General features: G+C 36.4%; 2 protein-coding genes and 1 pseudogene across 2 annotated transcripts; all 3 read left to right on the plus strand.

The window, feature by feature from the left end:
• Positions 1-877: 877 nt before the first annotated feature.
• On the plus strand, positions 878-6,000 carry LOC147387194 (Ubiquitin fusion degradation UFD1 family protein). The gene is made up of 3 exons (XM_086420500.1): positions 878-1,198; positions 3,639-4,937; positions 5,527-6,000. The coding sequence occupies exons 1-3, from the start codon at positions 1,016-1,018 to the stop codon at positions 5,752-5,754; spliced, it is 1,710 nt and encodes a 569-aa protein (XP_086276626.1). The 5' UTR covers positions 878-1,015; the 3' UTR covers positions 5,755-6,000.
• A 2,862-nt stretch (positions 6,001-8,862) lies between these two features.
• LOC147387195 (lysine-specific demethylase JMJ29-like) lies at positions 8,863-13,324 on the plus strand. The gene is given in 10 exon segments (XM_086420498.1): positions 8,863-9,051; positions 9,054-9,101; positions 9,990-10,053; positions 10,145-10,850; positions 11,479-11,808; positions 11,902-12,435; positions 12,529-12,601; positions 12,684-12,769; positions 12,857-12,976; positions 13,064-13,324. Coding segments are annotated over 10 exon segments (2,148 nt in total). The 5' UTR covers positions 8,863-8,963; the 3' UTR covers positions 13,163-13,324.
• Positions 13,325-13,621: 297 nt separating this feature from the next.
• LOC147387196 (ribosome production factor 2 homolog) lies at positions 13,622-15,133 on the plus strand (annotated as a pseudogene).
• Positions 15,134-21,327: the final 6,194 nt, after the last annotated feature.

Below are 21,327 nucleotides of genomic sequence, written 5' to 3' on the forward strand. Positions count from 1 at the left end.
GACTCATCGAAAAATTGAAGAGGTATTCTCTCTCTCTCTCTCGATGGTCCATAACTGTAAGGATTTCAACATCACTAAGGGTCCTTGGGCTCAACTTGTGGCATCTAAAAACATGATCCAATGCTTTGGGTTTGTAGAGGATAAAGAAAAATCCCAAAAAATAATTAATTTTCACTGTTGAATATGAGTTTTTCGAAGCAAACTTATAAGGCTGTGGTGTCGTACATGTTAGTTTGTAGTCTGTTGGATCTGAGTTTTTCGAAACTACTTAAAGGGTTGTAGTGTTGGATTGTTGAGATGGTAATCAATATGATCAAAACAACCCTTAGAAATGGGGGTTGCAATGCATGTGTGGTGGGGTTCTATGTTTAGGAGAATCGAGAACCGAACTAAGGTCAATTTGGGTTGGTTCGATTTGGTTCTAGAGGATAGTCGATTCGGTTTTGATTTCGGATTTGTAGAATCAATAAAGATCGATCCGATTCCATTTTGCCCTAACCCGAGCCGAACTCAACTGTGTGCACCCTTACACTTAATAATTGAAAATCTGCCAATTTGATGATATATAATCATTGGTTTCTAGCATTGTTATCATCTTGGCTTTAAATCCGTATGAATATTTCTTAGTCATTAGGACTATCAATGGATCGGATTGGGGTTGATTTGGTACTGATTCGATAAGCATCCGGCACTTATTGGAATCCAAAACACTGATCCAAACCCGAAGTTATTGGATGGAAACGGATCACATCTGATCCATTGATAGCCCAATAAGTCATGCAAAGCGTTTCTCGAATCTCGGGTTCGTGCTTAAATCTCGAGGTTGACGCATATCTCGAGGTCAATGGTTTTAGCTCCCCCATTAGAAATTTCGAGAATTTTGAGATTTCTTCTCCATCACGGATACGAAGAACTCTTGACGTCTGACGTGATCTCATCGACTCATAGAACGTTGGATCGAATACTTTAAATACAAATCGAAAGATCGCACAGAGAAGGAGAGAGAGAGAGAGAGATGGATTTCGAACTGAGAGCAGCGAGAGAGAAGCTTGAGAGAGAACAGAGGGAGAGGAAACAGAGGGCAAAGTTGAAGCTCGAAAGGGAAAGAAAAGCCAAACAAGAGGCCATCCGCCAACGTGAGGCCATCGAAATCGCCCAGAGAACTCGGAGGCTCGATGCCGCTGAAGCCCAACTCAAGGTCTCACATCGATCTATATTTGATTGATTTATTTTAATTTTTGTAAATTTTGGTTGATTTCAAGCTTATTCAGATTCATTGTGTTTCAAGTAGTATGAGTAATCCGTCCCTTTTTGATGATTTAGGGCTAGTTTTGAAATAAACTATTAACGATGAAATCAAATATTATTAATTTTATCGATCAACCTAGCCTAATATGTGTATTTGATTCTTTTGAAACATACGGAATTTGGGTAATTAGGAAATATCATTGTGGGGGAATTTTAGGGTTAATTGAACTTGAACAAGAAGTACGTTAGGTTGGCTTCTTGTTTGTTTGATGCTTGGAAATAAGGGTCATATCATAGGTCTTCTGGCCTCCGCCCGCTGTACGGGTGGAACGAATGTTCACAAAGGCGCTTCATTGTGCATCAAGTGTTTCGGTTTTGGCCCTCTATAACAGAACAACCCTTGACACTTTGGCCAAAAAAAGAGTAAGCCTTTCGGACCACCACAAATAGTGCTTTGGCCCCCTAATTGAGGGTCTATGCGAGGTTTTTTTTTGTGTGGGGGGTGGGGGGGTGGGGGTAGGTAATTTTCTGAGCAGAAATTGGACAACCCTTACACTTTGTTTGGATTGAGAGAAGTGGAGAGAAGAGAAACTCAATTTCTCTCCACCATGTTTGGTTTGACAGGAGAGAAATTAGGACAACTTCAGAATTTTAAAATATCTTAAAAGATATCTAGCAGTAGAGTTGGAATTCTAAAATATTTTAAAAGGTTTTCTCTCCATTTCTCTCCTCTTCTCTCCACTTTTGGAGAGAAAGAAAACTCACCTTTTCTTCTCTTCTCTCCCCACTTAACAATCAAAACAAGAGAAATGGAGAGAAACTCATTCATATTCTCTTTTCTTCTCTCCATTTCTCTCAATCCAAACACAGTGTTAAGCACTTTGAATGGGTTTCTGCTTGCCCCTTACAAGTGCAAAAAAAAATAATAATAATAAAATTGAGCCTCCACATGCGCGCCAGCTGACGAACCCAAGTGATGACACATGGAACTGAACATGGGAAAGATAAGAAACTAAACCTCACTCAATAAGAATCTTTTCCAATACTTGTATTTGGTTGGCACCATAGTCACAAAATTCGGCGAATTTTCGGAATAAATTGGATAAAATCTCAGAATAAGGGGTAAGCCGATTTAACCGGCGATTAATTGGTTAAATTCTTAATGTGCCGATTTTATCGATCATTTGACATGCGGTCCACATTACTTCTATTGAAATCGACTTTGCATAGTCCACATCATTTTTTTTTTGATAAGTGTAATATATTAAATGGAGGAAAAAAGTACAAAGAGGCCGAGGAAGCCTCTAAGAGAGCAACAAGCTAAAAAGAAAACAAAACATCAAAAACTACATAAAGAATTCCATCTAAAAACGAAATCATCAAAAGTGATCCCCTTGAAATCGATGTTCTGTTTCGCCCAAAGATATAATAAGCCCAAGATCTCCAAGAATATGCCGTGAGAGCTTCTCATTCTATTGTTAAACACCCTGTTATTTCTCTCGTTCCACACCCCCCAAGCTATAGCCGAGGGAAGAATAGCCCACAGAAATCTTTTCCTGGAAGAGAAGACATTACTGGCCCACCCTTCTAACAACAGGGAATACTTACAAGGAAGGACCCAATGAATACAGAAAAGACCAAGGAATATTGACCAAATATGGTAAGAGAATGTGCAATGAATTAAAAGATGGTCGACAGACTCCCCATCTTTCATGCAAAGAGGACAACAATTTGGAGTGATCCACCCTCGAGCAATCAAATTGTCCAATGTAAGAATCTTCCCAAGGGAAGCCAACCAAACAAAAAAGGATATTTTAGTTGGAACGAATTTTGACCAAATGATAGATCTCAAGGGGGATTGCTCGGCAAAAGGGTTGAGGCACTTAAAAAACGAGCTAACAGAAAATCTCAAGTCTTTAGCCTTCATCCATTCCCATCTATCTTGTTCACTATCATTGAGAGGACACGAGTGCAAAAGGTCAAGGAAAGATATCACATCTGTTAGCTCCCAATCATTAAAGCTTCTCCTAAACCCCAAATCCCAAGTGGAGTTGCTATCGTTGCGAATCAAACACTGCTGAATCGAGCAGTTCTTTTTTGTAGAACAGGCATACAAGGACGGGAATTGAACTGCTAGAGGCGATGTGCCGCACCAATTGTCCTCCCAAAATCTGATCTTATTCCCCGTACCCGCTTTGAATCTAATCCCTTTTTCAAATTCCTCGCTCATTTTCAATAGTCCACATCATTTGACAGCTCATATCCATTACATAACATATTATTCATTCAATAAAGAACCAATATCTCCACTTTGATTTCCCAATAATTTTTATGGCTAATCCTATAATTTGGTTGTCATCATTAAATTTTTTTGATTTTTTTCCATTCAGGCTGATCAACATAGGGAAGAAAGCTTACTCGCTGGGAATGGGGTGATGTTTTACCGTATTCTCGAAGCCGTTCCTTACCAAGGTTATGGAGATAAGATCAAATTGCCATCTTCGTGCTTCGTCGAATTGTCCGATCAAGGTGCTCTTGATAAAGGACCCATGTACTTTCAGCTCTCAAAAGTTCACCAACAGAGTCCCCCAGACATGCAATCTGCTGAACAAAATCACGTTACAACCCATTCAGGCGTTCTCGAATTCACGGCACCTGACGGTTCTGTTGAGCTTCCTACTCATGTATGGAACAACTTGCTTCTTGATGACTCTCCAAACACTCCCTTAGTTGAGGTTCGTTATGTTAGGCTACCAAAAGGAACCTATGCGAAGCTTCAACCAGATGGGATGGGCTTCTCAGACATTCCCAACCACAAGGCCGTCCTTGAAACCAGCCTTCGCCAGCACGCCACTCTTTCTCAAGGTGATGTAATCACAGTCAACCATGGGGAGCTGAGCTACAAGTTACGTGTTCTTGAGCTAAAACCTTCTTCTAGTATATCTGTCTTAGAAACAGACATTGAAGTGGATGTAGTGGGGTCCGATTCTGCTTCTGAGAGGATGGATCAGTATGTCTTGGTCCCGCTTATGCTAGGTAAAGCAGAAATTGGCATTGTTCAGGAAGGAAAATATGTCTATTACAAGTTCTCAATTGATGCAGACATTAGTGAAAAAGTAACCTCTGAGGATGCTAGCATTGAGGTTAAGATTGAAACAGAGAATGATGGTGCGGATACTGATCTCTATGTATCCAAACATCCCATCATTTTCCCAACTCAACACCAGCATGAATGGTCTTCCCACGATGTGGGTTCTAAAGTATTGATCCTTAATCCTAAGGATCGGAGTCTGGGTGCCGGTACATACAGCATTGGTGTCTTTGGCTTCAAGGGAACAACTAAGTACCGAATCTCGGTGAGTGTTCAAGATAATAATAATCATAACATGGGTGAATTAGCTGTCTCTTCCTCATCTACGGTAGATGCAAACTCTGTAGAGTGTCGCAATTGCAAGCATTATATACCCGGTAGGACTATCGCACTGCATGAAGCGTTCTGCATTAGACACAATGTCGTCTGTCAGCATTCTGGCTGTGGGGTTGTTCTTAGAAAGGAGGAGGCAGCAAACCATGTACACTGTGAGAAATGTGGACGGGCATTCCAACAGCGAGAAATGGAGAAACACGTGAAAGTCTTCCATGAGCCGCTTCATTGCTCTTGTGGAGTAATCCTTGAGAAGGAAGAGATGGTAAGATTACTGAAAATTATTCTATATAACTTATGTGCTTTCGTTGAATATTTGATCATGAAAATTCCATGTTTCGTCCCTCTGCTATCCATCAGCAGGTCAGAATTTGGGCCATTAGGTTAGGTTGATGAGCTACCTCTTGGATGTGCCATAATGCAAAAATTGTGCTGGTTTGATGTCCCACAATCTGAGTTGGATACGGGTCCATTCATATATCCAGAAATATCTGATCCAGACCCGAGTTAAGCAATTCGGTCGGGTTTAATCCAGATTAAGTGAAACCAAAATGAGTTGGATGTGGTCTATCTAGTAGGATCCTAGTCGGATTTGGATCCAGATAAAGAAATTTGGATCTGAATATGGATATCCTCAGATCCGAGCCGAATCTGACCCATTTTAAGCCCTATCTATGGATGATTTTCAGAATTTCACTTCAAACCATTCAAAAGAATGGGGTTTGAAGGGCAACTCGACAATTTCTGGATAACTAGTGACCCAATGTTCGAATGGTATTGCGTGTTGGGTAATATAGACCTTTCATATATTTATTTGTAGGTCTCACTCTCTTTTTTCTCTTCTCTTGTGGCAGGTGCAACACCAGTCCTCCGTCTGTCCCCTCCGTTTAGTTACGTGCCAGTTCTGCGGGGACATGGTTCAAGCTGGGAATACTGCAACTGATGTTCGGGATCGACTAAGAGGACTATCAGAACACGAGAGTGTGTGTGGTTCTAGAACGGCTCCATGTGATTCTTGTGGGCGCTCTGTCATGTTGAAGGAGATGGACATCCATAGAATTGTTGTGCATCAAAAGAACTGATTCTTGGGTACACTTATATTTGTAATTTTGGTGCAACAAGTTGTCAAAAATATCAGACAAGTTTCTTAGCTTTTATGTTTATCAAATTGTTTCAAAAATTCTAGCTGGCCCTTCATGTATGTATGCACCGAAGATCCATATATGTCGATTTTGGGGCATTTGTGTTTTGTAGTAGCCGCACGAATCCATACTTTAAAGGTTTGTATTTTTTATCACCTAAATGTACTGCAATTTTTTCTTCTGTTATATACATCTTCTGTTGTGGCTGTCTCTAAAGACTCGTAACTTCTGTTACTTAGTTTGTCGGTTTGATTTTGAGTTCGTGGTTCACCACTCTAGAATGAACACGGTTCGTAAGGTTATATAGAGATATAGACCGGTATCTGACCTATGCCCCTATCATAGATCATTTGGCTTGGGATATGTAGAATCTTAAATATTTTCCTTGTGTATCCCGAGGCAAATGATCTATGATTTTATGATGGGGGTGTAGGCACGATTCTTTAAGTATACAAGTTATAAGTACAATTATAATGTTAAATAGTTTTATATATAGCAAATTAATAAAATAATCTAAATTTTAAATATAAAAAATGAAAAAAATATAATAAATTGGTGTCATCCTCAGGAGAATGTGCTCTAAGGCCTTGGCATTGTTAGATTGTTATCCAGGTTTATGGTATGATTCTGAATCCATGGCTTAGACATAAGGAGGCTGTCATCTTAAGGTGGACACCAACATTTTGCAAAACAGGCTCAAATTAGTACGTGTTTCTTGTCACATAAAATAACAGTTGAAGTTGTCTAACTGTTCAACTAACTGGAGTACGGAATCTTTATTTTCTTTAACTGAAAACGGCATGTGGACCCCACAAAATCCAAGAGCTCAAACTCCAAAACCCTTTTTGTTCCCACTTTAAAGTCTGACTGTTTATGAACGATCTTTTAATTTAGAAGGACTTCAAGAAGAAAATTAATTTTATTTATTTCCACTGTTCATGTTCTCTGATAGTCTCATTTGTACTCCAAATCACTCTTTTTGATCTTTAAGATCGAAAATTAAGTTAAGAAATTTCCGATTTCAGATTAAAACAAGTGTCAAAGCCGTCAAAAATCTACATTTCGAGGTAAAAATTTCATTTTTTATTATTAAAATCCTTTTTTTTCTCCTCATTGTATGTGATAATCTTGAATGTAAAATGCATGAAATGTAATCTTGAATGTGGTAATTATCAAATTAATCTTGAATGTTGCAATCATGAAATTTCTCTGATCTCTACTCCAAATCGCTCTGATTGATCATCAAGATTAACAATTAGGTCTCGAAATTTTCAATTTCAGATTAAAAAAAGATGTCAAAGTGGTCAAAAATATAATTTTTCAAGATTAAGATCCTCTTTTTTCCTCATATATGATGATATGGGGTAATCTTGAATGTAAAATGAGTGAAATTTAATCTTGAGTAGAGGGATTTGGGGTTTAGTAACTCGGTTTCTTGATTAGATGTTGACGAATATCCTTGAATCCGAGTAAATTGATTTCAGCTTTTCGAATCTATATGGAAATACTCTGGTTTTTGAGCTTGATGATGTACTGCCCATCTAATTGAGAAACCCTAAATGTCTGATCTTATTGTGTAGTTCTGAATGTTAATGAAGTTCTGATAAACTGATAATTAGTGCAAAATAGAAATGTGTTAATAAGAGGGTCGGAGTTCGTAGATTGGGATGATTTTGGGTTGCATCCAATACAAGAGTGACCCATGCATTCCAGTAGCAGCGAACCCGGGATCAGATTGATGCGATTTGTCGTGATTTATTATCGATTTGATTTGAATTGACTATCATTAGCCTTGAAATGGGTTCAAACTTGTTAAATCGAAATGGGTTCCGAGGCCAAATATAAATGTAGCCAATTTTGAGGTTCAATGAGCTTTTCTATCCGAATTAGCTTACTTACCAAGGATTTCTCTCTCTTTCTATTGACAGTTAAAATGAATATTTGGATGATAAAGCGAAAGTGAGGAAACAGTACAAATGATGAAATGAAAAGAATATGAGAAACCTTTGATGTTGTCGGAATTTTAACAGGGAAAGAGCTTCGAAGACTTTGTGGAAACGAGGATCAAAAACTAAAAGAAGAAAGAAAGAATGCAATATTTTTATCGGCAAAGAGACAAGTATTAATTGAGAAAAAACTGAGAACCCAAGAAACTGTGTTTTCGGATGTTAAGATTTTCTGGAGAAGAGAAAGTGTCTACTGAAGGGTTTTTGGAATAATTGCATGGCACGAGGTAGTGATTCTGATGAGGAATGGACCCCAACAAAGAAGAGAACAACAAAAAAAAAATTTAAGGATTCGAAAGTATCCAAGGAGATTGGAAGATCAATGAGTCTAAAGGAGACACATTTACAGCTCTTTCGATTAACACAGAGATATGTAGACATAGAAAAGAATAAAAAGGCAAGCAATCAAGCTCAAAAACTCATTTGTTCTTCTTCAATTTTTATTACTACATGATCTTTACTGAAGGATGTATGTCTTTTGTCGTTTTAGGATTCTTTAGATAAGCAAGGAAAGGAAGACAAAAGGAAAATGTGCCATCAATGTACCATAGGACATAAACGAACTGTTGTTATATGCCAGAAGTGTAATCAGAAACTATATTGTCTCCAATGCATCGAGCAATGGTAAATCCCTCTAACAATATTTGGGTTTCCATCTGCATTATATCACATAATTGATAGTCATGTTGGAGAGACCTCAAGATTGGACCCCATATCGGACATCTTGACGTGAAAGTGGATTGGAACCATAGATGCTTTTTCACTCGTATCTCAAGGAAAGTATCTATGGTTCCCATACACTTTCACGTCAGGGTGTATGATGTGAGGTCCAATCTTGAGGCCACCACTTCAGCATTATTCTATTTGATATTTAGCTATATCAGTCCTTCCTTGTACACAGGTATCCTCAAATGTCGGAGGACGATATTGCAGAGGCTTGCCCATTCTGTCGTGGAATTTGTAACTGCAACGTATGCTTGTACTCAAGAGGAAGTTTCAAGGTTTTATTTATTTATTACTATTTTCTTCTTTTTTACGATAGGTTTAAGTGTCGACGCTGGTTTTTGATCCTATGTTTGTGGCATCTTAAGGATACCTCTCTTTGTTAAGCAGTGTGATACCTACCCTGTTTAATGATTTAACATGCAGACCTCCCAAAGAGATGTTTCCAAACCCGAAAAAATCCGACACGCTCAGTTCTTGATCCGCTCTCTTCTACCCTTTCTGAAACAATACGTGAGCAACAGTCCGAGGAGATGGCGGTTGAGGCTAGGATAAGAGGTATCAATTTTGCAACTCTGATTACATGCCTTCATTTTTTTTTAATTCCCTTACTATTAATTTTTTTTCTGAAAATTACCTAACCCAAACCCAACCCATTTAATAATTGTGTCAAAATCTTAAAACCAAACCTGACACATTTGTTAAACAGGTAACCAAACGTCCTGACCCGACCCATGTAACCTGTTCAACAAAACTATAATATTAAGTGGAAAAAATAAGTTCCATTTCCACCATGAAAAACAAAATAATATTACTAAAAATAGAGTCACATAACCATAAACTGATATAAATTAAATATCACAAAACATAAATTAAGTAATTTTCAGAAAAAAAATAAAAATCCAAAGTTCTTAGTTCTGTCCTCTACATTCCTGTGGCATCAGATCATGTTTTTGGATGCCACAATGTAATGCAGTCAGGAAACTTTCCTTACTAAGGAAAGTGTTTTTCTTTCCCAAACTGAAAGCTTAACACTTAATTATTTGAAAAACAACTTAAATACCCTCTATATTTTATAAAAATTGAAAAAAAAAATTATTATAAAAATTCTAGTAAAAAAGATGGGGATTTTAAAAACCCTTAAATAACTGTTGATACCTGAGGTATCTCCCAGGTTTCATGATTTAAACAACCCCTTAAATAACTGTTGATATCTGAGTTATCTCCCAGGTTTCATGATTTAAAACAACATGTTAATGACACAATAAATATATGTGTCAAAATGGGTTAAGCAAGTTGTCATCCGTAACTTAGACATACCTGTTTAATAATCGTGTTAGATAGGTTGACAGATAATGATCCAAACCCACTAGTGTCGTGTCGTGTCGTGTAAGGTTGCCACTCCTTCCAATCCCAACTTATTTTTGACATGGTGTATTTGAACAGGTATATCATCGTGGAAACTGGAATTAGCAGAGGCATCTTGTCGCAATGATAAACATGTTTTCTGGTAGGCTTGCCTTTGTTTATAGTAGTTGTAGCCTTTATTTTGCAGTTTATTATTCCTACCTTCTGACAAATCTGTTCTCATCTTGGCACAGTAACAACTGTGCAACATCGATATTTGATTTTCAATGGAGCTGCCCAAAATGTCATTATAAATTATGTCTTAGTTGTTGCAAAGAGATTCGTGAGGGAAACCTTAAAGGAGGTGCTGAGGAGGTAGTTCTCCATTACCCAGATAGAGGGGATGGGTACATCCACGGTGGATATCCTCTTCAAGGGTCTTGTGATGTGAAGAGATCAGTAGATCAATTTAATCCATTGGTCAAATGGAAAGCCTACGGTGATGATGGAATTGTCCCTTGCCCTCCAAAAGAAATGAATGGTTGTCGTTATTATCGGTTAGAGCTTAAGCGGATCTTTCCCAAAAATTGGATCACGGATCTAGAAGTGAAAGCAGAAGAATTAACAAGAAGTTGTGGGGTTGTAGAAACTCCTTCCAAGAACCACACAATTCAAACAGGCAATGTGATGCTACGAAGAGCTGCTTCTAGAGAAGGCTACACTGACAATTATTTGTATTGTCCAAGTTCAAGAAATATTCTAAATGAGGAAGAACTAGTGAACTTCCAGAGACATTGGGCCAAGGGTGAACCAGTGATTGTTCGTGATGTGTTTGAACGTACATTCAGTTTTAGATGGGAACCAATGATCATAATGCATGCACTATGTAACAATGCGGATATGAAGACTGGTTCGAAGCATTCAGAAGTGAAGGCCATCGATTGCCTTGTGGGTTGTGAGGTTAGTCCTATTGTCTCTTACAGTTATTCCTTTAACAGTATTTCTACTTCAATGAAAGTATGTTTCAATCCCATAAGCAAAATCATAATCATCCAACTTATTTAATCAGTTTTGAACCTTATATCTAGACCAGTCACCACTGTTCAAAAAAATGTGATTTTGGGTGGTGGCTGTCATCTAATAAGGTTGATTCTTGACCCTAGACATCTAATGCGTGAACTTCTCAATATATATATTTGAAAATATGGCCTGCTCATATCATTCACATATTAATAAAAGGGTAATTAATAGTACCAAAAATTACAAAATCATATAATAGCTTTTTTATACTTACTTTTAATTTTTCCCTTCTTTCGACAGGTTACTGAATGGAAAATCTAAATTATTCTTGAACTTTTCCCGGGCCATATTTTTTTTATGAAGAATTGCTAACTAGGTCACCATGTTAGGAGGTGTCAAAGTTTTTCACACTGAAGTGTTAACTAGGCTCGTGATGGTAAAAGTTCAATTTGTTGGACATTTACATTCGGAATCTCAATGAGCAGTCCCATTACCGTCTTTGTCTAATTGAGTCACCGTTTTAGACTAAGAACTGTTTCAGAACACTGAGGTTAGTTTTAAAATGCAGGTTGAGATTAGTAGTCACCAATTTTGCGAGGGATATACGGAGGGTAAGGTATACGAAAATTTCTGGCCCGTGATGCTTAAGCTGAAGGACTGGCCTCCCTCAGCCAAGTTTGAGGATCTCCTTCCACGCCATTGTGACGAATTCATCAGTATGTTGCCATTTCAAGAGTACACAAATCCCAAGTCTGGTATTCTTAATCTTGCTGCTAAGCTTCCAAAGGACACCATAAAGCCGGACATGGGGCCGAAAACATTTATTGCTTATGGGTTTCCTGAGGAGCTTGGAAGAGGGGATTCTGTAACTAAGCTTCATTGTGATATGTCAGACACGGTATGCCATGTGCACATATTAATAGGTTTTGAGAAGGGTTTCAATGTCCCTTTTAAATAATGTTCATAGTTTTTTTCATTTTTATCAACACAGGTAAATATTTTGACACACACGGCAGAAGTAGCGCTGAAGAAAGAGTACCTCTCTTCAATAGAAATGCTGAAAAAGAAGCACAGAGCTCAAGATGAAAGGGAACGCACGAGTACTACAGCTAAAACGGATCAAGAAGTTGACAAGAAACTTACTGAGCCATTTGCATTGGAAGAAGATGTAATTGGAATTTGTGATGAAGGTATATCTGCCAAGGAATTTTATTCACTCAAAAAATGCCCCTTCAAGTTTAAACTACAAAATATGGGACAAAAGAGTGAAGACTGTGATGAAGATAGGAAAGATGATGTTGGTTCTCGAGGCATCAAATCTGAAACTAATGACACACTTGAGGCTTCGGTAGATGATCACGAGGGAAGAACAACATTTCCGGGTTTTTCAACAGGTGAAAATGAGGAAACAAGTGGTGGTGCTCTTTGGGATATTTTCAGGAGACAAGATGTTACCAAGTTGCAAGCTTATCTTAGGAAGCATTCAAAAGAGTTTAGACACACCTATTGCTCTCCAATTGAGAAGGTAACCCTGATGACACCAAGTAATTTCAATTTCTTGTTTTGCAATCCATGTCAATCATAGATGGCTAATTTGAATTATTTTTTTTATGGGCAGGTCGTTCATCCCATTCACGACCAATCTTTCTATTTAACCTCGGAGCACAAAAGGAAACTCAAAGAGGAATTTGGTTAGTATTTTACACCCAAATTAAAAAATTTGTATCATTTTCGATACTTGGCAACTTACACAACCATCGTATGTTTTCTAAGGAATCGAACCGTGGATGTTTGAGCAAAAACGCGGAGAGGCAGTTTTTATTCCCGCAGGTTGTCCGCATCAAGTCAGAAATCTGAAGGTATTTACCTAAGCTTTTCATAGACTCATGGTGCTATTATTTTATTTATGGACTTAATTTTCTTACTCTCTTTTCATGCCTGCACAGTCATGCACAAAGGTAGCACTCAACTTTGTCTCACCTGAAAACATGCACGAGTGCTTTCAATTGTCAGAAGAACTTCGACAACTTCCAAAGAATCACAGAGCCAGGGAAGATAAGCTAGAGGTGAATTAATCACACTTTTTTGGACTTTATTTTCTTATTCTCGTTCCTTTCTTTCTTTGATTAATGTTTTTTGTTCATGTGGAACAGATCAAGAAAATGACTCTTCATGCCATCAACCAAGCTGTGAAAGATTTGGAAGACCTGATGGCATCTAACATCGACTCTTCATGCCATCAACCCCATTAACTATGGGTTGTCAAAGATTTTTTGGTCCAAAAATCTGAGAGAGAGTTATCTGCTATAATGGTGCACGAGAATAAGCACAATTGTCGTTTTTGTAGTTTCTTGCATTTGTCACCATTTTGTAGTATATGTGTGTACAGTCTCTGAGGCAGCCTTTACTGGAGAGCGTTGTAGTTATAATAAGATTAGTATACGTACACTCTTACATTTCTTTGACTCTAACTGTATCATCCATTTGAAATTCCATTGATTCATTCTGACATTCATAACCTTACAAAAATTTAACAAAATGAAACAAAGTATGGACAACTCACCATAAGGAAAGCTATATAAATAATACAGATTTATTTATGTTTTCGAGAAAAAAAATCCGTTAAAAAATAATTCTACTAAATTGGATGGGGAAGAAAATAAAGGGGAATTGTTTGGTATTCCTGCAAACAGTTGTAAATTGATTTAAAGATGACTAGTGTTTGGTTGCCTTTCTGCAAATCTCTATGTATCATCGTAAACTTTTTTCGGTGGTTTGAAGCGAGAGGGATTTATTTTGAAGACTTCTTGGGGAGGTGGGAGTGGGTTTGTAACCATATGGGCAGTTCGTAACTACGTGGTGTTGTTGTTTGTTTCCTTTTTGTTTTGTTCGTTTTGTTCTTCTGAAAAGGGGTAATGCCATAAGATATACGAGGAAGAATGAGAATATCAGGCCCTTTGAAAGTGGTGGTGAAACTTCCTTAAGAGTTGTTCCCTCTCAGAACTGATTGCAGTCTTTTCGTGGTAAGCAAAATACTAAGAGGCACAAGTTCTTGTGTGTTTCGTCTTTCTGCTATGTTGTTAAAATATAAAATCTCTTGTTCTCTCTGATTATTAAATCTTTGTTAAAATATCAATAATAATAAAATACTGAATACAGTGATTTCTACTGCTGCCATGTTTCTTTGCTTCTCTTTGTGCAGACATGCAAAAGAAAGTAAATTAATGTGGCCTTATATTCTTGGATTCTCAGCTTGTTTTTCATTTTTATAGATGTGGTTATCACCTATAAATTAAAGCATATCCTTGGTATCTAATTTCCATTTAACTCAATTGATTATGTTAGTTGATGGCATTCAAAGGTAGTGTAATAGTTTGTTTTTGCAGTTTGGTTCTCACTTGAAGAAACGACCCAACAATCTAGTTATGGGTTGGACTTATGATCACCACGTTTATGATCTTGTGGATGTTGGGGTGGAAAATTTCAAAAGCATGGAATCGTTCTCATATGACAAAACCTTTCTTTGCTTTCATTGGAGAGGCTTTTGAGAGCGTAGAAGAGCTGAAACATTTGAAGGAGGTTTTGGTGGATTTGTTCAGGGGAGAGGTATGTATTTTTAACAATTTTCCAATTTCTTTTATGCAGGAAGAGAGCAAAACAACATTATCTTATTCATGCAGGTTGTAGAGAATTTAAATCTTGCTGGGGTAGACCGTGTGTACATGTATGTACAGCCGTGTCCCTGAATAATGTGTTGTTTACGCATTGTGCCTTGCGTCTGAAAAGATCAGGCTCTGTTGTCCCAAGGATGGAGCTTGTAGAAGTTGGGCCCTCCATGGACTTAATAGTTCGGCATCATCGACTTAAAGACAGCCTTAGGAAAGATTGTTGGAAAAAATATGAGATTGATCACCTTTGGATTGCCATTGTAGCTGCACAGTTGTTCCCCTTTTCAAGGGTGTCTTCTTATTTGTTATGTTGTATATAAAATGGTATAACACAGAAGTTGTCATGGCAATGTAAACGGCCACTATATTAAATTTTATCTGATTCATATGTCCTTCCACTGATTGTGCCAGCCAGATGATCCAAATCATTTAAAACAAGAAAATGTCATTTATCATCATTCGGGCACAGCAATGTTGCCTATTACTAGGCCTCAAAGATTGCCTGAAGTTCACCCGTCTGATGTGGGCAACAATGCCCAGAATTTGCCATTTTAGAGAAAATGGGTCTTCTTTAACGTCTTGATTTCACACTTATACTTCTTGATTTCATACATGTCCATGCCCAACGCAACGTCTGTTATAGCAGAAAATGCAAAATCATAACTACATCAAAGCTAGTAATCTTTAGAGAGTCAATTATGTTAGGTGAAGCATTAATCAAAGACCAAAAAAATAAAAATCTTTTTTTGATCGATAAAAAAAAAAAAAAATAATAATAATAATAATAAAATCTTAACCAGTGTAAAGTGGAAGATTCAAACCTTGGATACTCATAACATAAGAAAAACACACAACTTGATACCGACATAATGTCCAGCCCAATGTGTCGATCTATACCAAAAGAAAAACTCTTTATGTCCCTTCAAACAATTAAACTATCAGGATAACTAAAACATCAATACCAATTATTGAACAGTGAATTTGTTACCTGTTACAAAAGCCAGCAAACATTGTTTTCTCTCATACCTAGAACTCAAATTCAAGATCGAGTTTTCACTTAAACAGAATATCAAAGCGAGCAAAATAAATAAAGAAAATCCAAATAGAGCAATAAGAACTCTGAAATCAATTATCGTCATCCTTCACTTCATAATGCAAGTGCATCAAATTGATGTTTTGGAACATTAGTTACAAGCTACACCACTACAAACTGAAAGTAATGCTTTTGAATTTAGTAGATTACATGGAGGACTCGCAAAATCCAGTTATAGGGACACAAAATGCATGGTGTATGAATTTACTTTCAAAAAACGGATGTGTGGTTATCACGGGATAAACTCGTGCATCCTCAACAATATTACAAGCACAAGAAATGGAGAAACAAACTTGATCAGTGTGTTCTTTTCTTTTTAAAAGCAGAATGAATACTTGCATTGTACTTATCAAGTGTCTCCATCTTTGAAATACAGTCATTCATCCTCTTCAAAATGATGGGCATAGCTTCTATGTTGCTGGAAATCTTGCACTTAAGTGAGTGTATTTTCTCAGATGTCTCAGGATCCTCTTCTGCTATCAAGGATGCTCCTTTACTTGACTCGACATTATCTCCCGCATCTGTATATTTTACATATGGGTCAAGGCTTCCACGAGAGTTGGAGAAACAACAAAACCATAACAATATATGAACTACTGAAAAAAAAAAATTGTACAATACCCAGTTCTCAGATCGGAAAAAAAATTGAGTAGTTGTTCGGGGTTTTCTGTTGTTCTTTCTCTTTTTCTCTTTTTTGCTTTGTTTCTCAGTTGTTTTGGGTTGGTCCTCTCAACGACACCCCCCCCCCCCCCCCCCTTGTTTTCTTTTCCTTCTCAATAAAATCATCTTTAACGATCAGAAAAAGAAAAAAAGTGACACAACCCCAACTGGTCTAACCAAGAAGAAACCATGTACATGTCTATATGGTAACGGGTATGTCCGTGTTTGTCAATGTTTTAAAAACCGAACCCATGGTAAGATCTCAAATTTGTCAAATTGGATCTCCATTGGAGCCTGGTTTAATTTGGTTTGATGGATTTCCATTCTTTTATGGGTAAAAGAAAATTATTAGTGTACGTGCCGGGTAAAAAATTGGATAGATTTATTTTTATTAAAGGCTTTTAAAATGTTTTTTCCCTAAAGGCCTGTAATATTACCAACCCATCATAGGTGATTTTATAGTAAAATCACAGCATATAATGGCTTAGGAAGAAAAATATTTGATTATTAAAAAAATTATCCATTTATGGAAATTACAGTATTTTTCAAAAATCTTACCTTGAAAAGAAAACAATTTAAAAACAAAAAATGTATTTTAAAACAGTTTACGGAGTATAATCAGTTAAAACTAAATAAACCAAAAATAATTTAGAAAAATAAAAATAATAAGCAACTAATGAGATGAATTCAACCAAATAGCCCTAATAGGTCATCCCCAATTTCACAGATTCTACTCTTTTCTATTCGATTAACGCCTGTTTGGAACTCCATTTCCGTAAACCCTTCTTTAAATGGAACAAAAGTGGCAATCCAAACAGACCCAAAGCATAATCTTAAACAACACATACAACAATGTCGATAAGAATCGAAAAAACAGGAATCAGAACTCAAAAGTTGAAATTTTGACCTGGGTTTCGATCTTCGATGGTTCCAGGATCGAGAAGAGGAAAAGCGACTGGTCTCTGAGCGATGAGGAGAGAGGCGAAGGTTTTCTTGAACTGATCTGGGATTGTTGATCGGTAATGGAGAATGGATTGAGCCATCTGCTTCAATTGGAGCTCGAGATTTTCGAGTTCATCTTCATTTTCTTCGTGATCTTGCGAGGTTCGATTTTCTAGGGTTTGATGGAGAAGTTCGTCCGCCATGGTTGGGTCTGTTAATCAGGTTGTAGTTTGGACTTCGGGTATCCGTTTCGGTATTAGGGACTGAAATTTGACTTGATTTGAAATGCCTTTTTTTTTTTTTTGGAGGGATTTTCGGAGAAGGGGATTTCTACTTGGACCCACCATTTGTGCTCATTGCCCCCACTTAAAAGTCAAATAAAAAATGTTCAAACAACAAATTTGACTTTAACGAAAAAACTCTCCTAAAAGAAAATAGACTAACTTTTTACTGAAAATTTTCAGGTGATTCTGTAAGATACTATCAAATTTATCTGAAAGGACTCGGTAGAAACCTACTAGTTAGGACATTTGTTGGAATTAATTAAAAAAATTTCCCGTAGATTCAGCAAGATCCTATCGATTTTTTTATGTTATCGATATTTCCTAATTTCTAGACCAGGAGTTGAGGTTTTCAAAGTTATTTCTAAATTATTTTACAATTTTTAAGGAAATTGTTTCTTGTATTGTGAAATCAAAGTTAAAATCCTTATAAATGCAGATAAGAAGAACAAACAATTGAACAAACGAGGTATGGCGATAGAGTGTTGGGTGTAAAAAGTAAATAGAAAAAAAAGTGAATGTGTTTAGATTGGAGGGATTTTAGGGAGGTGCAAAGAGTAAGTAAGTGGGTGTGAAGATGCTAAATGGTTACTCCAAGTAACTTGACTTTTTGGAGAATATTTGAGATATCCCTAAATATTTTGACACAAAAAAAAATGATGACATAAAGCAATCATTTTGACTATTTCACAAAAAACCTTAATAATAAGTTCATCAAAATTAATAAAAATCACCTAACCACCTTCTACTTTTGTTACTCAAGCAAAAAATTTTGGTGTTAGTTATTGAACAAGCCTATTTTTCTACAACGTTTGAATTATTCTATTCATTGTAATTGTAATCATTTGATTGAGTTATCTCTCTTTTTAGATCAAATTTTTTTTTTTTAATCATTCATTTGAGTTCAAATAAATAAAATCAATCAATCAAAAAACCCAAAAAATAAAATGAGATTTCAATAGTAACCAACTTTCATCTTCGTAATCCGTCAAAATAATGATTTTTAGAATCCTAGAATCAACAAAAAATGGAAGAACTAAGAGGAGTTATCTTCATCTTCCCATATGGCACGAGCAGAAGTTTAGGGTTTTCAATTTCAAATAGTTAGTTAAAATAATGGGTCCAACGGCTAATACTAACGAGACTCATTCATTGTTTTCTTTTCATTTTTTAAGTAGGTGTAGATACTTCAAAAAGTGAGTGCAACTATGCTTACCCAATATTAAATCTATAGTCATATTTAGGCCACTTGTAACTTTGATGTTGTGCTCATTTTGTCAAATAGGCCTATAATTCATGAGGTCAATAACACAAGTGAGTAAATTTTGAACCTAGGTCTATGGTATCAACACCCATGCGCTTCATAAAAACTCACATATTTATCAACTCCTTAACCTATGTCTAGGGTATCAACACCCACATAGTTTACCACCACCTGCAAACCTAAATCTATGATATAAATATCCTTCTTATTAATGTTGTTAGTTGTGCATTACATGCATAGTGCGTCCTTTTTGTATAATGTTATATAATTTAGTTATATTTAAGTTGCTCGTAGCTTTGGGTCGAGTAGAAGTCCAATTATATGGATAACTTAGGTGATGGTTGATTTTGAGCCCAAGCCTATGGTATCAACACTAGAATATTTTATCATTGATCTCGATTTAGGTTGACAATATTAACACCCTCCTAAGTAATGTTGTTATTTGCGTAACACATGATCTCAACCGTTTAAACACAAAATTCAATGATTGGGATTTATTGTCATGTTAAGTATATCTGCGATGTATGTTATGGGGATATGCATAAATTTGACTCGTTGGATTTTGTGTTTACACTATCTAGATCACGTGTTTTCTCATTAGTCATTCTTCATGAGTCACTAGAACCTAATCCTATTATATAATAAAACACAATGGTAACCCTTTTCCCTCTATCCCTTACATGAAAAGGGGTTTGGATTTAATCTCATTACTAATCTCGATAACAACTTCTACTTTATTCTATTTTCTCTTATTTTTCTATAATACCTTTCTAACTTCATTAAATTTTTCTCTTCCACCCATTTCCAAGAACACCCCTCCAACTTTATTATATTTCCTTTTCTTCCCTATTTTTCAATAATACCTTCCAATTTTTTTTACCTTTTCTCTTCTCCCCATCTTTCAAATAATACCTCTCCAACTTTATTGTTTTTTATCTTTTACTCTAATAATGAATCAGAATAATAACTCATAGGCAAGTTTTGAACCCAAGTCTATGGTATCACACCCACAAATTTTATAAACAACACATATTTCACATTGCTCAGAGACCTAGATTTATTTTATCAACAACCTTCTGAGTAACTTTTCTTGTGCATCGAATGCATAACATGTGTAATTTCTTTATAATATTAAATATAGTGATTATGTTTAGGTTACTTGTGAATTTGGGATTAGTAGAAGTCGTGTAAATTAGATAAGTCCATAATTAATGGGGTCATTAAATTGGATGAATTGACTGGTTTTAACCCTATTAGGTTTGTGGTATCAATACCCACAAATTTAATAATCACCCACAAACTTTACCATTACCCACAAATTTTACCACCGCCCACAGACCCAAGTTTACATTACCAACAACCTTTTTGAGTAACACTATACAGACCCAAGTTTACATTACAACAACCTTCTAAGTAACACTGTACAGACCCGGGTTTGCGTTACGAACCAACTTTTGAGAAACGTCATAACTCACACAGAACATGCATAGCACGTGTTGTTTCCATATAAATTAAAATGTCTTAATTATACCTGATTATATTTAGGTTACTCATGCCTTCGGATAAGTCCGTAATTAATGGGGTCATTAACTTGGGTAAATCTGGTATCAATACCCACAGATTTCATAAACACCAACAAACTTTACCATCACCTACAGACCCAAGTTTACTTTACCAACAACCTTCTAAGTACCACTGTATATCCCCAAGGTTTACGTTGCCAAACACCTGTACATACCCAGTTTCACTTTACCGACAACCTTCTGAGTAGCACTGTATAGACCCAGGTTTAGGTTACCAAACACTGTATAGAACCAATTTTAGGTAACCGACTACCTTCTGAGTAACACCTGTACTAACCCAGGTTTACATTACTAACCACCTTTCAAGAAACGCCAAAATGCGTGCAGCATATGCATAACACGTGTTGTTTCCATATAAATTAAAATATATTAATTACACTTGATTATATTCAGGCTACTTGTGGTTTCGGGTTCAGTAGGAGTCTTATCTATCAGATAAGTTCGTAATTAAGGGGGTCATTAAATCGAGTGAATCTGGTCTTAATCCCAGGTTTGTGGTATCAATACCCACAGATTTCATAAACACCAATAAATTTTACCATCGCCCACAAACCCAAGTTTACTTTACCAACAACCTTCTGAGTAACACTGTATAAACCCAAGTTTACATTATCAAACACCTGCACATAGCCAGGTCACTTTCCCAACAACCTTCTGAGTAATACTGTACAGACCCAGGTTTAGGTTTCCAAGCATTGTATAGAACCAATTTTAGGTAACCAACTACCTTCTGAGTAACACCTATACTAACCCAAGTTTACGCCATTAACCATTTTTCGAGTAGCGTTATAACTCATGCAGCACGTGCATAACATGTGTTGTTTCCATATAAATTAAAATATATTAATTATACCTGATTATATTTAGGCTACTCGTGGCTTCGGATTCAATAAGAGTCTTATCTATTAGATAAGTTCATAATTAAT

The sequence above is a fragment of the Akebia trifoliata genome, chromosome 13, assembly GCF_017979445.1.
Source record: "Akebia trifoliata isolate Shusen 1 chromosome 13, ASM1797944v1, whole genome shotgun sequence".
Classification (NCBI taxonomy): Eukaryota; Viridiplantae; Streptophyta; class Magnoliopsida; order Ranunculales; family Lardizabalaceae; genus Akebia; species Akebia trifoliata.

Excerpts from the sequence above, each read along its gene's own strand:
- LOC147387194 (XM_086420500.1), top strand. The coding sequence starts at position 1,016 with ATGGATTTCGAACTGAGAGCAGCGAGAGAGAAGCTTGAGAGAGAACAG. Across the intron at positions 1,199-3,638 it reads CCGCTGAAGCCCAACTCAAG|GCTGATCAACATAGGGAAGA; the intron begins GTCTCACATCGA and ends TTTTCCATTCAG. Across the intron at positions 4,938-5,526 it reads TCCTTGAGAAGGAAGAGATG|GTGCAACACCAGTCCTCCGT; the intron begins GTAAGATTACTG and ends CTCTTGTGGCAG.